General features: G+C 47.8%; 1 protein-coding gene across 3 annotated transcripts in view; it reads right to left on the bottom strand.

The window, feature by feature from the left end:
- Positions 1 to 16146, bottom strand: part of LOC109886533 (TBC1 domain family member 15-like) — a 101681-nt gene that overhangs the window by 77364 nt on the left and 8171 nt on the right. For all 3 annotated transcript variants that reach the window (XR_004207006.1, XR_004207007.1, XM_031815216.1), the window contains exon 5: positions 12688 to 12913. Coding sequence is in view for 1 of the 3 variants with exons in the window: in XM_031815216.1 (XP_031671076.1) it covers positions 12688 to 12913 (226 nt within the window). In the remaining 2 variants the exon portion in view is untranslated. The remainder of the gene's footprint in view (positions 1 to 12687; positions 12914 to 16146) is intronic.

The following is a 16146-nucleotide window of genomic DNA, read 5'->3' as shown; positions in this document are numbered from 1 at the left end:
GGGGATAGTGTGGTGTTTGGGACACAGGCACGGTGTGACAGCGGTTATTATCGTCCCAAATGGCACCCGATCCCATATATAGAGCACTAACTCCTACCAGAGACCCTTCTATACAGGGGATAGTGTGGTGTTTGGGACACAGGCACGGTGTGACAGCGGTTATTATCGTCCCAAATGGCACCCGATCCCATATATAGAGCACTAACTCCTACCAGAGACCCTCTATACAGGGGATAGTGTGGTGTTTGGGACACAACCACGGTATGACAGCAGGTATTATTACTACTAGAGAGGGGAAACCGTTGCTAAAGGCCACTGAGAAACTGTAACAAAACACCTGATAGATGAACAGACAGTTATGTGATTCTGTTGGACACATATAGGGCTGAGACTGGGCTGTCTCTCAAATGGTACCCTATTCCCTGTTTACTACCCTACGTTAGACCAGAGCCCTATTCCCTGTGTACTACACTACATTAGACCAGAGCCCTATTCCCTGTTTACTACATTAGACCAGAGCCCTATTCCCTGTTTACTGCACTACATTAGACTAGAGCCCTATTCCCTGTTTACTACATTAGACCAGAGCCCTATTCCCTGTTTACTACATTAGACCAGAGCCCTATTCCCTGTTTACTACATTAGACTAGAGCCCTATTCCCTGTTTACTACGTTAGACCAGAGCCCTATTCCCTGTTTACTACATTAGACTAGAGCCCTATTCCCTGTTTACTACGTTAGACCAGAGCCCTATTCCCTGTTTACTACATTAGACCAGAGCCCTATTCCCTGTGTACTACACTACATTAGACCAGAGCCCTATTCCCTGTTTACTACATTAGACCAGAGCCCTATTCCCTGTTTACTACATTAGACCAGAGCCCTATTCCCTGTTTACTACATTAGACCAGAGCCCTATTCCCTGTTTACTACACTACATTAGACCAGAGCCCTATTCCCTGTTTACTACACTACATTAGACCAGAGCCCTATTCCCTGTTTACTACACTACATTAGACCAGAGCCCTATTCCCTGTTTACTACACTACATTAGACCAGAGCCCTATTCCCTGTTTACTACACTACATTAGACCAGAGCCCTATTCCCTGTTTACTACACTACATTAGACCAGAGCCCTATTCCCTGTTTACTACACTACATTAGACCAGAGCCCTATTCCCTGTTTACTACACTACATTAGACCAGAGCCCTATTCCCTGTTTACTACACTACATTAGACCAGAGCCCTATTCCCTGTTTACTACACTACATTAGACCAGAGCCCTATTCCCTGTTTACTACACTACATTAGACCAGAGCCCTATTCCCTGTTTACTACACTACATTAGACCAGAGCCCTATTCCCTGTTTACTACACTACATTAGACCAGAGCCCTATTCCCTGTTTACTACATTAGACCAGAGCCCTATTCCCTGTTTACTACATTAGACCAGAGCCCTATTCCCTGTTTACTACATTAGACCAGAGCCCTATTCCCTGTTTACTACATTAGACCAGAGCCCTATTCCCTGTTTACTACATTAGACCAGAGCCCTATTCCCTGTTTACTACATTAGACCAGAGCCCTATTCCCTGTTTACTACATTAGACCAGAGCCCTATTCCCTGTTTACTACATTAGACCAGAGCCCTATTCCCTGTTTATTACATTAGACCAGAGCCCTATTCCCTGTTTACTACATTGGACCAGAGCCCTATTCCCTGTTTACTACACTACATTAGACCAGAGCCCTATTCCCTGTTTACTACATTAGACCAGAGCCCTATTCCCTGTTTACTACATTAGACCAGAGCCTGGGGGGGGGGGGGGACCCTGTTCTCACAGCACCGCTGGGGGCTGTATGCTGGGGGCTGTATGCTGGGGGCTGTATGCTGGGGGCTGTATGCTGGGGGCTGTGGGCTCGGTTCTCACAGCACCTCTATATATATATAGTACCATGCTGATGTCACAGTAGATGGTTAAACAAACAGGACCACACCCCTTTCTACTCCTTATGGGGAGGTAATCAATGTGTAGGGAAATCATGAAACAAACAAACACAAAACCAAACAGACAAACCCATGGTTGTCCTGTAGTGTCCTTTCAGAGATGTCAAGGTACTGTAGTCTGTGTTAAAACCTCTACTCCCGAGTCAACACAGTCCTGGTTACTGTACCAAACAGACAAACCCATGGTTATCCTGTAGTGTCCTTTCAGAGATGTCAAGGTACTGTAGTCTGTGTTAAAACCTCTACTCCCGAGTCAACACAGTCCTGGTTACTGTACCAAACAGACAAACCCATGGTTAACCTGTAGTGTCCTTTCAGAGATGTCAGGTACTGTAGTCTGTGTTAAAACCTTCTACTCCTGAGTCAACACAGTCCTGGTTACTGTACCAAACAGTGTAGACTGAGCGCTGGCCAACAAGACCCGTTCACATCAATATTGTGATGTGATACAGTCACGCCTTCATAAAACATAAGACGTTGTAAACAACATCAGCAGTAACACCAGTTGATGAGATTGCCAATAATAATCATATGAATTAAATGAGGCTACCGGTACTCATAAGGGACATACAGTGCATTTGGAAAGTATTCCGACCCCTTGATTTTTCTTTCTCCACATTCTGTTACATTAAAGCCTTATTCTAAAATGGATTAAAGAAACCAAAAATAGTCACTAATCTACACACACCAACACCTGAAAACCAGGCGGTGTCAGAGGAAGGTCCCCCAAGTCGTGGACTGTTCTAGTGCTACCACACGGAAAACGGTACCAATGTCTGGAAGCAACAGGACTCTGAACAGCTTCTATCCCCAAACCATAAGACTGCTAAACAAGACTCACACACACACACACACACTGGACTCTACCCACATGCTCACACACACACACAGCTCACACACACACGCAAACTGACCCCACCCACACACTTTCACCACATATGCTGCTACCACCGTCTATTATCTATCCTGTTTTGACTAGTCATTTTATCCCTATCTAAATGTTCATACCTACCTCAATTACCTCATACCTCTGCACATCAACTCAGTACTGGTACTTCCTGTATACAGCCATGTTATTACCTGGTACTTCCTGTATACAGCCATGTTATTACCTGGTACTTCCTGTATACAGCCATGTTATTACCTGGTACTTCCTGTATACAGCCATGTTATTACCTGGTACTTCCTGTATATAGCAATGTTTTTACCTGGCACCTCCTGTATATAGCCATGTTATTACCTGGTACTTCCTGTATATAGCCATGTTATTACCTGGTACTTACTGTATATAGCCATGTTATTACCTGGTACTTCCTGTATATAGCCATGTTATTACCTGGTACTTCCTGTATATAGCCATGTTATTACCTGGTACTTCCTGTATATAGCCATGTTATCTTTACTCACTGTGTATTTTTGCCTCGTGTCACAGTCTACATTTATGTTTAACTCTGCGTTGTTGGTCAGTCTGGAAGCATTTCACTGTTAGTCTACACCTGTTGTTTACGAAGCATGTGACAAATAACATTTCATTTGATGTGATGACGTACTACAGATGCTTTTCAAAACTGGTTGAACGGCCATTTTTACCCTGTAGGCACCTGCAACTTACAACAAGTAGGATAAATTACCCTGTAGGCACCTGCAACTTACAACAAGTAGGATAAATTACACTGTAGGCACCTGCAACAAGTAGGATAAATTACACTGTAGGCACCTGCAACAAGTAGTATAAATTACACTGTAGGCACCTGCAACAAGTAGTATAAATTACACTGTAGGCACCTGCAACTTACAACAAGTAGGATAAATTACACTGTAGGCACCTGCAACTTACAACAAGTAGGATATATTACACTGTAGGCACCTGCAACTTACAACAAGTAGGATAAATTACACTGTAGGCACCTGCAACTTACAACAAGTAGGATAAATTACACTGTAGGCACCTGCAACTTACAACAAGTAGGATAAATTACCCTGTAGGCACCTGCAACTTACAACAAGTAGGATAAATTACCCTGTAGGCACCTGCAACTTACAACAAGTAGGATAAATTACACTGTAGGCCCCTGCAACTTACAACAAGTAGGATAAATTACACTGTAGGCACCTGCAACAAGTAGGATAAATTACACTGTAGGCACCTGCAACTTACAACAAGTAGGATAAATTACACTGTAGGCACCTGCAACAAGTAGGATAAATTACCCTGTAGGCACCTGCAACTTACAACAAGTAGGATAAATTACACTGTAGGCCCCTGCAACTTACAACAAGTAGGATAAATTACACTGTAGGCACCTGCAACAAGTAGGATAAATTACACTGTAGGCACCTGCAACTTACAACAAGTAGGATAAATTACACTGTAGGCACCTGCAACAAGTAGGATAAATTACCCTGTAGGCACCTGCAACTTACAACAAGTAGGATAAATTACCCTGTAGGCACCTGCAACTTACAACAAGTAGGATAAATTACACTGTAGGCACCTGCAACTTACAACAAGTAGGATAAATTACACTGTAGGCACCTGCAATTTACAACAAGTAGGATAAATTACCCTGTAGGCACCTGCAACTTACAACAAGTAGGATAAATTACACTGTAGGCACCTGCAACAAGTAGGATAAATTATACTGTAGGCACCTGCAACGTACTACTAGTAGGATAAATTACACTGTAGGCACCTGCAACAAGTAGGATAAATTATACTGTAGGCACCTGCAACGTACTACTAGTAGGATAAATTACACTGTAGGCACCTGCAACAAGTAGGATAAATTATACTGTAGGCACCTGCAACGTACTACTAGTAGGATAAATTACACTGTAGGCACCTGCAACAAGTAGGATAAATTATACTGTAGGCACCTGCAACGTACTACTAGTAGGATAAATTACACTGTAGGCACCTGCAACAAGTAGGATAAATTATACTGTAGGCACCTGCAACGTACTACTAGTAGGATAAATTACACTGTAGGCACCTGCAACAAGTAGGATAAATTACACTGTAGGCACCTGCAACGTACTACTAGTAGGATAAATTATACTGTAGGCACCTGCAACGTACTACTAGTAGGATAAATTACACTGTAGGCACCTGCAACGTACTACTAGTAGGATAAATTATACTGTAGGCACCTGCAACAAGTAGGATAAATTACACTGTAGGCACCTGCAACGTACTACTAGTAGGATAAATTATACTGTAGGCACCTGCAACGTACTACTAGTAGGATAAATTACACTGTAGGCACCTGCAACGTACTACTAGTAGGATAAATTATACTGTAGGCACCTGCAACTTACTACTAGTAGGATAAATTATACTGTAGGCACCTGCAACAAGTAGGATAAATTACACTGTAGGCACCTGCAACGTACTACTAGTAGGATAAATTATACTGTAGGCACCTGCAACGTACTACTAGTAGGATAAATTACACTGTAGGCACCTGCAACTTACTACTAGTAGGATAAATTACACTGTAGGCACCTGCAACTTACTACTAGTAGGATAAATTACACTGTAGGCACCTGCAACTTACTACTAGTAGGATAAATTATACTGTAGGCACCTGCAACGTACTACTAGTAGGATAAATTACACTGTAGGCACCTGCAACGTACTACTAGTAGGATAAATTATACTGTAGGCACCTGCAACTTACAACAAGTAGGATAAATTACACTGTAGGCACCTGCAACGTACTACTAGTAGGATAAATTACACTGTAGGCCCCTGCAACGTACTACTAGTAGGATAAATTATACTGTAGGCACCTGCAACGTACTACTAGTAGGATAAATTACACTGTAGGCACCTGCAACGTACTACTAGTAGGATAAATTACACTGTAGGCACCTGCAACGTACTACTAGTAGGATAAATTACACTGTAGGCACCTGCAACGTACTACTAGTAGGATAAATTACACTGTAGGCACCTGCAACGTACTACTAGTAGGATAAATTACACTGTAGGCACCTGCAACGTACTACTAGTAGGATAAATTACACTGTAGGCACCTGCAACGTACTACTAGTAGGATAAATTACACTGTAGGCACCTGCAACGTACTACTAGTAGGATAAATTACACTGTAGGCACCTGCAACGTACTACTAGTAGGATAAATTATACTGTAGGCACCTGCAACTTACTACTAGTAGGATAAATTATACTGTAGGCACCTGCAACAAGTAGGATAAATTACACTGTAGGCACCTGCAACGTACTACTAGTAGGATAAATTATACTGTAGGCACCTGCAACGTACTACTAGTAGGATAAATTACACTGTAGGCACCTGCAACTTACTACTAGTAGGATAAATTACACTGTAGGCACCTGCAACTTACTACTAGTAGGATAAATTACACTGTAGGCACCTGCAACTTACTACTAGTAGGATAAATTATACTGTAGGCACCTGCAACGTACTACTAGTAGGATAAATTACACTGTAGGCACCTGCAACGTACTACTAGTAGGATAAATTATACTGTAGGCACCTGCAACTTACAACAAGTAGGATAAATTACACTGTAGGCACCTGCAACGTACTACTAGTAGGATAAATTACACTGTAGGCCCCTGCAACGTACTACTAGTAGGATAAATTATACTGTAGGCACCTGCAACGTACTACTAGTAGGATAAATTACACTGTAGGCACCTGCAACGTACTACTAGTAGGATAAATTACACTGTAGGCACCTGCAACGTACTACTAGTAGGATAAATTACACTGTAGGCACCTGCAACGTACTACTAGTAGGATAAATTACACTGTAGGCACCTGCAACGTACTACTAGTAGGATAAATTACACTGTAGGCACCTGCAACGTACTACTAGTAGGATAAATTACACTGTAGGCACCTGCAACGTACTACTAGTAGGATAAATTACACTGTAGGCACCTGCAACGTACTACTAGTAGGATAAATTACACTGTAGGCACCTGCAACGTACTACTAGTAGGATAAATTACACTGTAGGCACCTGCAACGTACTACTAGTAGGATAAATTACACTGTAGGCACCTGCAACTTACTACTAGTAGGATAAATTATACTGTAGGCACCTGCAACGTACTACTAGTAGGATAAATTACACTGTAGGCACCTGCAACGTACTACTAGTAGGATAAATTACACTGTAGGCACCTGCAACGTACTACTAGTAGGATAAATTACACTGCCGAGAATTACTTGCATCCAAACAAAGTAATTAGAATTTTGAATAATTTGGTCGAGACCATTTTTTAGTTGGAAGTGAAAAATCTTAATCAATTTTAAATTTTTTATTTAACCTTTATTTAACTTGCCAAGTCGGTTAAGAACAAGTTCTTTTTTTTTTTTTTTTACAATGCCGGCCTACCCCCCCCAGCCCAACACGGACGACGCTGGGCCCATTGTGCGCCGCCCTCTGGGACTCCCAAATCACAACCGGATGTTATACAACCTGGATTTCGAACCAGGGAATGTAGTGACGCCTCTTGCACTGAGATGCAGTACCTTAGACCGCTGTGCCGTTCGGGAGCCCCGAATTTCATTTTTTGGGGGTCCTGTGCCAGTTGTAAATCCAACAAATAAACGTGTGAACACCATTCGATGGGTGAATTTTGACATATGTTAGAAGAAATAGTTGTTGTGTAATGATATTAATATATTTGACTGCAACTGAATGGACTGACTTCCATAGAACCTGAAGCCCTCTAGTGGTGAATTTAGGAATTACACCGACACTTGATTTACCATCAAACACAACAGTTTAACCTCTCTTTCTGGCCATTAAATCTGCTAACAAAGGTGCAGAGAGGAACCCACAGGGGAGATAGGAGGAACCCGCAGGGGAGATAGGAGGAACCCGCAGGGGGAGATAGGAGGAACCCGCAGGGGGAGATAGGAGGAACCCGCAGGGGGAGATAGGAGGAACCCGCAGGGGGAGATAGGAGGAACCCACAGGGGGAGATAGGAGGAACCCACAGGGGGAGATAGGAGGAACCCACAGGGGGAGATAGGAGGAACCCACAGGGGGAGATAGGAGGAACCCACAGGGGGAGATAGGAGGAACCCACAGGGGGAGATAGGAGGAACCCACAGGGGGAGATAGGAGGAACCCACAGGGGGAGATAGGAGGAACCCACAGGGGGAGATAGGAGGAACCCACAGGGGGAGATAGGAGGAACCCACAGGGGGAGATAGGAGGAACCCACAGGGGAGATAGGAGGAACCCACAGGGGGAGATAGGAGGAACCCACAGGGGGAGATAGGAGGAACCCACAGGGGGAGATAGGAGGAACCCACAGGGGGAGATAGGAGGAACCCACAGGGGGAGATAGGAGGAACCCACAGGGGGAGATAGGAGGAACCCACAGGGGGAGATAGGAGGAACCCACAGGGGGAGATAGGAGGAACCCACAGGGGGAGATAGGAGGAACCCACAGGGGGAGATAGGAGGAACCCACAGGGGGAGAGGGGGAGATAGGAGGAACCCACAGGGGGAGATAGGAGGAACCCACAGGGGGAGATAGGAGGAACCCACAGGGGGAGATAGGAGGAACCCACAGGGGGAGATAGGAGGAACCCACAGGGGGAGATAGGAGGAACCCACAGGGGGAGATAGGAGGAACCCACAGGGGGAGATAGGAGGAACCCACAGGGGGAGATAGGAGGAACCCACAGGGGGAGATAGGAGGAACCCACAGGGGGAGATAGGAGGAACCCACAGGGGGAGATAGGAGGAACCCACAGGGGGAGATAGGAGGAACCCACAGGGGGAGATAGGAGGAACCCACAGGGGGAGATAGGAGGAACCCACAGGGGGAGATAGGAGGAACCCACAGGGGGAGATAGGAGGAACCCACAGGGGGAGATAGGAGGAACCCACAGGGGGAGATAGGAGGAACCCACAGGGGGAGATAGGAGGAACCCACAGGGGGAGATAGGAGGAACCCACAGGGGGAGATAGGAGGAACCCACAGGGGGAGATAGGAGGAACCCACAGGGGGAGATAGGAGGAACCCACAGGGGGAGATAGGAGGAACCCACAGGGGGAGATAGGAGGAACCCACAGGGGGAGATAGGAGGAACCCACAGGGGGAGATAGGAGGAACCCACAGGGGGAGATAGGAGGAACCCACAGGGGGAGATAGGAGGAACCCACAGGGGGAGATAGGAGGAACCCACAGGGGGAGATAGGAGGAACCCACAGGGGGAGATAGGAGGAACCCACAGGGGGAGATAGGAGGAACCCACAGGGGGAGATAGGAGGAACCCACAGGGGGAGATAGGAGGAACCCACAGGGGGAGATAGGAGGAACCCACAGGGGGGATAGGAGGAACCCCCAGGGGGATAGGAGGAACCCCCAGGGGGATAGGAGGAACCCCCAGGGGGATAGGAGGAACCCCCAGGGGAGATAGGAGGAACCCACAGGGGAGATAGGAGGAACCCACAGGGGGAGATAGGAGGAACCCACAGGGGGGATAGGAGGAACCCCCAGGGGGATAGGAGGAACCCCCAGGGGGATAGGAGGAACCCCCAGGGGGGATAGGAGGAACCCCCAGGGGAGATAGGAGGAACCCACAGGGGAGATAGGAGGAACCCACAGGGGGGGATAGGAGGAACCCACAGGGGGGATAGGAGGAACCCACAGGGGAGATAGGAGGAACCCACAGGGGAGATAGGAGGAACCCACAGGGGAGATAGGAGGAACCCACAGGGGAGATAGGAGGAACCCACAGGGGAGATAGGAGGAACCCACAGGGGGGATAGCAGCAGAGAGGAACCCACAGGGGGGATAGCAGCAGAGAGGAACCCACAGGGGGATAGGAGGAACCCACAGGGGGGATAGGAGGAACCCACAGGGGAGATAGGAGGAACCCACAGGGGGGATAGGAGGAACCCACAGGGGAGATAGGAGGAACCCACAGGGGGATAGGAGGAACCCACAGGGGGGATAGGAGGAACCCACAGGGGGGATAGGAGGAACCCACCGGGGGGGTTAGCAGCAGAGAGGAACCCACAGGGGGGATAGGAGGAACCCACAGGGGGGGTTAGCAGCAGAGAGGAACCCACAGGGGGGATAGGAGGAACCCACAGGGGGGATAGCAGCAGAGAGGAACCCATAGGGGAGATAGCAGCAGAGAGGAACCCACAGGGGGGATAAGAGGAACCCACAGGGGGGATGGCAGCAGAGAGGAACCCCCAGGGGGGATAAGAGGAACCCCCAGGGGGGATAAGAGGAACCCCCAGGGGGGATAAGAGGAACCCCCAGGGGGGATAAGAGGAACCCCCAGGGGGGATAAGAGGAACCCCCAGGGGGGATAAGAGGAACCCCCCAGGGGGGATAGCAGCAGAGAGGACTCCCCCAGGGGGGATAGCAGCAGAGAGGAACCCACAGGGGGGATAGGAGGAACCCCCAGGGGGGATAGGAGGAACCCACAGGGGGAGATAGGAGGAACCCACAGGGGGATATAGGAGGAACCCCCAGGGGGAGATAGGAGGAACCCCCAGGGGGAGATAGGAGGAACCCCCAGGGGGAGATAGGAGGAACCCCCAGGGGGAGATAGGAGGAACCCCCAGGGGGAGATAGGAGGAACCCCCAGGGGGAGATAGGAGGAACCCCCAGGGGGAGATAGGAGGAACCCCCAGGGGGAGATAGGAGGAACCCCCAGGGGGAGATAGGAGGAACCCCCAGGGGAGATAGGAGGAACCCCCAGGGGGAGATAGGAGGAACCCTCAGGGGGAGATAGGAGGAACCCTCAGGGGGAGATAGGAGGAACCCTCAGGGGGAGATAGGAGGAACCCACAGGGGGGATAGGAGGAACCCACAGGTGGGATAGGAGGAACCCACAGGGGGAGATAGGAGGAACCCACAGGGGGGATAGGAGGAACCCACAGGGGGAGATAGGAGGAACCCACAGGGGGAGATAGGAGGAACCCACAGGGGGGATAGCAGCAGAGAGGAACCCACAGGGAGGATAGCAGCAGAGAGGAAACCACAGGGAGGATAGCAGCAGAGAGGAACCCACAGGGGGGATAGCAGCAGAGAGGAACCCACAGGGGGGATAGCAGCAGAGAGGAACCACAGGGGGGATAGCAGCAGAGGGTTGTATCTTTCTCTCTACATTGCTGGAAAAGGGAAGCCTTAAAGTAAGCATTTCAAAGCTCGTCTAAATCTGCCTGTTGTTTACGAAAGCAGGTGACAAATAAAAATGCATTCATTTTATTTATGTTTTAAACTGAACCTGGCAGAGTGGAAGCAGAACAGAAACCACTTTCAGGAAGTGTACCAAAACAGCACCCTATTCCCTATATAGTGCACTACTTTCTACCGGGGCACATAGGACTCTGGTCAAAAGTAGAGCACTATATAGGGAATAGGGTGCCATTTGGGACACGCCCTCAGACTTAACGCCTCTTCGCATGCGACCACAGAACTAACCAGACCACCTGGTGTGTGGGCACCGGGTCACTGTTTTTTATTTACAGCAGAATAGGCTACATCTGGCTGGGGGGGGGGGGGGGGGGGGGTCATACTTTCCTGAAAGCAATCATCTCCAGCACTGGGAAAGACTTGACTTTCGATTCGAGAGCGCAGTGTGTTCTGGAGTGTGTCTGTCCAGGGCGTGATTGCTCTGCTCGGTCCACTAGTGACTGTCTGTTTAACCTGTAATTGTGTTCACCGTGGGACTGGGCTTGAGCCTTGGCTGACATAGGATAGTGGCCCTTCGAGGAACACACAGATCACCACGTACCCAGTGTTACCAGAGGCAATACATACAACACTATTCCCTGGCTGGTTCATTGCTAAAGCTGTTGGTTTTTTTAAAAACTATTTTTTTACATTTGAATTAAGTGGAATAAGTTGTATTAGACTCGCCAAGAACCGCTCCCTCGCCTAGCCCCGCTCCCTCGCCTAGCCCCGCTCCCTCGCCTAGCCCCGCTCCCTCGCCTAGCCCCGCTCCCTCGCCTAGCCCCGCTCCCTCGCCTAGCCCCGCTCCCTCGCCTAGCCCCGCTCCCTCGCCTAGCCCCGCTCCCTCGCCCCGCTCCCTCGCCTAGCCCCGCTCCCTCGCCTAGCCCAACTCCCTCACCTAGCCCAACTCCCTCACCTAGCCCAACTCCCTCACCTAGCCCAACTCCCTCACCTAGCCCAACTCCCTCACCTAGCCCAACTCCCTCGCCTAGCCCAACTCCCTCGCCTAGCCCAACTCCCTCGCCTAGCCCAACTCCCTCGCCTAGCCCAACTCCCGCAGTTCTATTTTTGAGAGACGAAGTGGAGTGTGTTTATATACTCTGTCAGCAGCATGCATCTCAACATGTATATGTACTGTCTGGTCTACGTACTCTGTCAGCAGCATGCATCTCAACATGTATATGTACTGTCTGGTCTACGTACTCTGTCAGCAGCATGCATCTCAACATGTATATGTACTGTCTGGTCTACGTACTCTGTCAGCAGCATGCATCTCAACATGTATATGTACTGTCTGGTCTACGTACTCTGTCAGCAGCATGCATCTCAACATGTATATGTACTGTCTGGTCTACGTACTCTGTCAGCAGCATGCATCTCAACATGTATATGTACTGTCTGGTCTACGTACTCTGTCAGCAGCATGCATCTCAACATGTATATGTACTGTCTGGTCTACGTACTCTGTCAGCAGCATGTATTTCCTGAGACAGTCCAGGAAGACTTCACTACCTCCCTGGTGAAAGTGTAGGGCAGGCAGCTCAACCCCCATGTTGCGGTCTCTGAGGGTGAACACCAGGTAGGACCAGCCCTCCTCCTTCACCCTGACCGAGGCCAGGTCACTGAGACGGAAGAACAGCCGGGAACCCTTACTCTTCTCTGGGATGGGAGCGGGTTGAGGAGGAGCACCTGGAGAGAGAGGGAGAGAGGGGTTTAGAGACAGGATATACACAGAAACACACAATGTGGTGAGGGAGGTGGAGAGGTGGGGGGGTTTAGATACACAACACTACACATGTCCTCACACAATGAGGTGGGGGTGAGAGAGAAAGGGGGAGAGATGGAGAGGGGGGGGGGGATTTAGATACACAACACATGTACTCACAATGAGGTGGGGGAGAGATGGAGAGAGAGGAGGGGGGGGGGGGTTTAGATACACAACACTACACATTTACTCACACACACAAATTAGAGTATGTGTGTGTATTCTCGCTAGGGGTTTTCCTAATGCAGAGAGACAAGCAGCACAACGTCCATGCCACCCTTCATCTATAGTTGTATAGTTCCATGTGTAATGCTTTTTCATTTGACTCGCTTGACATTTAAATGTCTGCAGAGCAGGAAGTAGCAGGAGGCCTGATTAATCCCCCAAGGGCCTGCTGGAGAAGATTGATCGTACTGTGGGAAAAGTGAAGCAATTAGTCTCCTCTCCTCCAACCAACTTAATCATGGTCGCTCTGCTAAAACAGCTTCTGGACGTAAAGAGGGGAGGTGTTTTGGAATTCCAGCCAGAGAGGAGGGAGAGAGAGAGAGAAATATACTGTATATATGAGAGAGACCAGCCAGAGAGGACGGAGAGAGAGAGAGAAATATACTGTATATATGAGAGAGACCAGCCAGAGAGGACGGAGAGAGAGAGAAATATACTGTATATATGAGAGAGACCAGCCAGAGAGGAGGGAGAGAGAGAGAAATATACTGTATATATGAGAGAGACCAGCCAGAGAGGACGGAGAGAGAGAGAGAAATATACTGTATATATGAGAGAGACCAGCCAGAGAGGACGGAGAGAGAGAGAGAAATATACTGTATATATGAGAGAGACCAGCCAGAGAGGACGGAGAGAGAGAGAAATATACTGTATATATGAGAGAGACCAGCCAGAGAGGACGGAGAGAGAGAGAGAAATATACTGTATATATGAGAGAGACCAGCCAGAGAGGAGGGAGAGAGAGAGAAATATACTGTATATATGAGAGAGACCAGCCAGAGAGGACGGAGAGAGAGAGAAATATACTGTATATATGAGAGAGACCAGCCAGAGAGGACGGAGAGAGAGAGAGAAATATACTGTATATATGAGAGAGACCAGCCAGAGAGGAGGGAAAGAGAAAGAGAAATATACTGTATATATGAGAGAGACCAGCCAGAGAGGAGGGAGAGAGAGAGAGAAATATACTGTATATATGAGAGAGACCAGCCAGAGAGGAGGGAGAGAGAGAGAGAAATATACTGTATATATGAGAGAGACCAGCCAGAGAGGAGGGAGAGAGAGAGAAATATACTGTATATATGAGAGAGACCAGCCAGAGAGGACGGAGAGAGAGAGAAATATACTGTATATATGAGAGAGACCAGCCAGAGAGGACGGAGAGAGAGAGAAATATACTGTATATATGAGAGAGACCAGCCAGAGAGGAGGGAGAGAGAGAGAGAAATATACTGTATATATGAGAGAGACCAGCCAGAGAGGACGGAGAGAGAGAGAAATATACTGTATATATGAGAGAGACCAGCCAGAGAGGACGGAGAGAGAGAGAAATATACTGTATATATGAGAGAGACCAGCCAGAGAGGAGGGAGAGAGAGAGAGAAATATACTGTATATATGAGAGAGACCAGCCAGAGAGGAGGGAGAGAGAGAGAGAAATATACTGTATATATGAGAGAGACCAGCCAGAGAGGACGGAGAGAGAGAGAGAAATATACTGTATATATGAGAGAGACCAGCCAGAGAGGACGGAGAGAGAGAGAAATATACTGTATATATGAGAGAGACCAGCCAGAGAGGACGGAGAGAGAGAGAAATATACTGTATATATGAGAGAGACCAGCCAGAGAGGACGGAGAGAGAGAGAAATATACTGTATATATGAGAGAGACCAGCCAGAGAGGACGGAGAGAGAGAAATATACTGTATATATGAGAGAGACCAGCCAGAGAGGACGGAGAGAGAGAGAGAAATATACTGTATATATGAGAGAGACCAGCCAGAGAGGACGGAGAGAGAGAGAAATATACTGTATATATGAGAGAGACCAGCCAGAGAGGACGGAGAGAGAGAGAGAAATATACTGTATATATGAGAGAGACCAGCCAGAGAGGAGGGAGAGAGAGAGAGAAATATACTGTATATATGAGAGAGACCAGCCAGAGAGGAGGGAGAGAGAGAGAAATATACTGTATATATGAGAGAGACCAGCCAGAGAGGAGGGAGAGAGAGAGAGAAATATACTGTATATATGAGAGAGACCAGCCAGAGAGGACGGAGAGAGAGAGAAATATACTGTATATATGAGAGAGACCAGCCAGAGAGGACGGAGAGAGAGAGAGAAATATACTGTATATATGAGAGAGACCAGCCAGAGAGGACGGAGAGAGAGAGAAATATACTGTATATATGAGAGAGACCAGCCAGAGAGGAGGGAGAGAGAGAGAGAAATATACTGTATATATGAGAGAGACCAGCCAGAGAGGATGGAGAGAGAGAGAAATATACTGTATATATGAGAGAGACCAGCCAGAGAGGACGGAGAGAGAGAGAGAAATATACTGTATATATGAGAGAGACCAGCCAGAGAGGACGGAGAGAGAGAGAAATATACTGTATATATGAGAGAGACCAGCCAGAGAGGACGGAGAGAGAGAGAAATATACTGTATATATATGAGAGAGACCAGCCAGAGAGGAGGGAGAGAGAGAGAAATATACTGTATATATGAGAGAGACCAGCCAGAGAGGAGGGAGAGAGAGAGAGAAATATACTGTATATATGAGAGAGACCAGCCAGAGAGGAGGGAGAGAGAGAGAGAAATATACTGTATATATGAGAGAGACCAGCCAGAGAGGACGGAGAGAGAGAGAGAAATATACTGTATATATGAGAGAGACCAGCCAGAGAGGACGGAGAGAGAGAGAAATATACTGTATATATGAGAGAGACCAGCCAGAGAGGACGGAGAGAGAGAGAAATATACTGTATATATGAGAGAGACCAGCCAGAGAGGACGGAGAGAGAGAGAAATATACTGTATATATGAGAGAGACCAGCCAGAGAGGACGGAGAGAGAGAGAAATATACTGTATATATGAGAGAGACCAGCCAGAGAGGACGGAGAGAGAGAGAGAAATATACTGTATAT

Source organism: Oncorhynchus kisutch, unplaced genomic scaffold (assembly GCF_002021735.2).
Source record: "Oncorhynchus kisutch isolate 150728-3 unplaced genomic scaffold, Okis_V2 Okis09a-Okis19a_hom, whole genome shotgun sequence".
Taxonomy (NCBI): domain Eukaryota; kingdom Metazoa; phylum Chordata; class Actinopteri; order Salmoniformes; family Salmonidae; genus Oncorhynchus; species Oncorhynchus kisutch.
The sequence above is the reverse complement of the archived record's forward strand: the minus strand, read 5'-3'. Positions and strand labels throughout refer to the sequence as shown.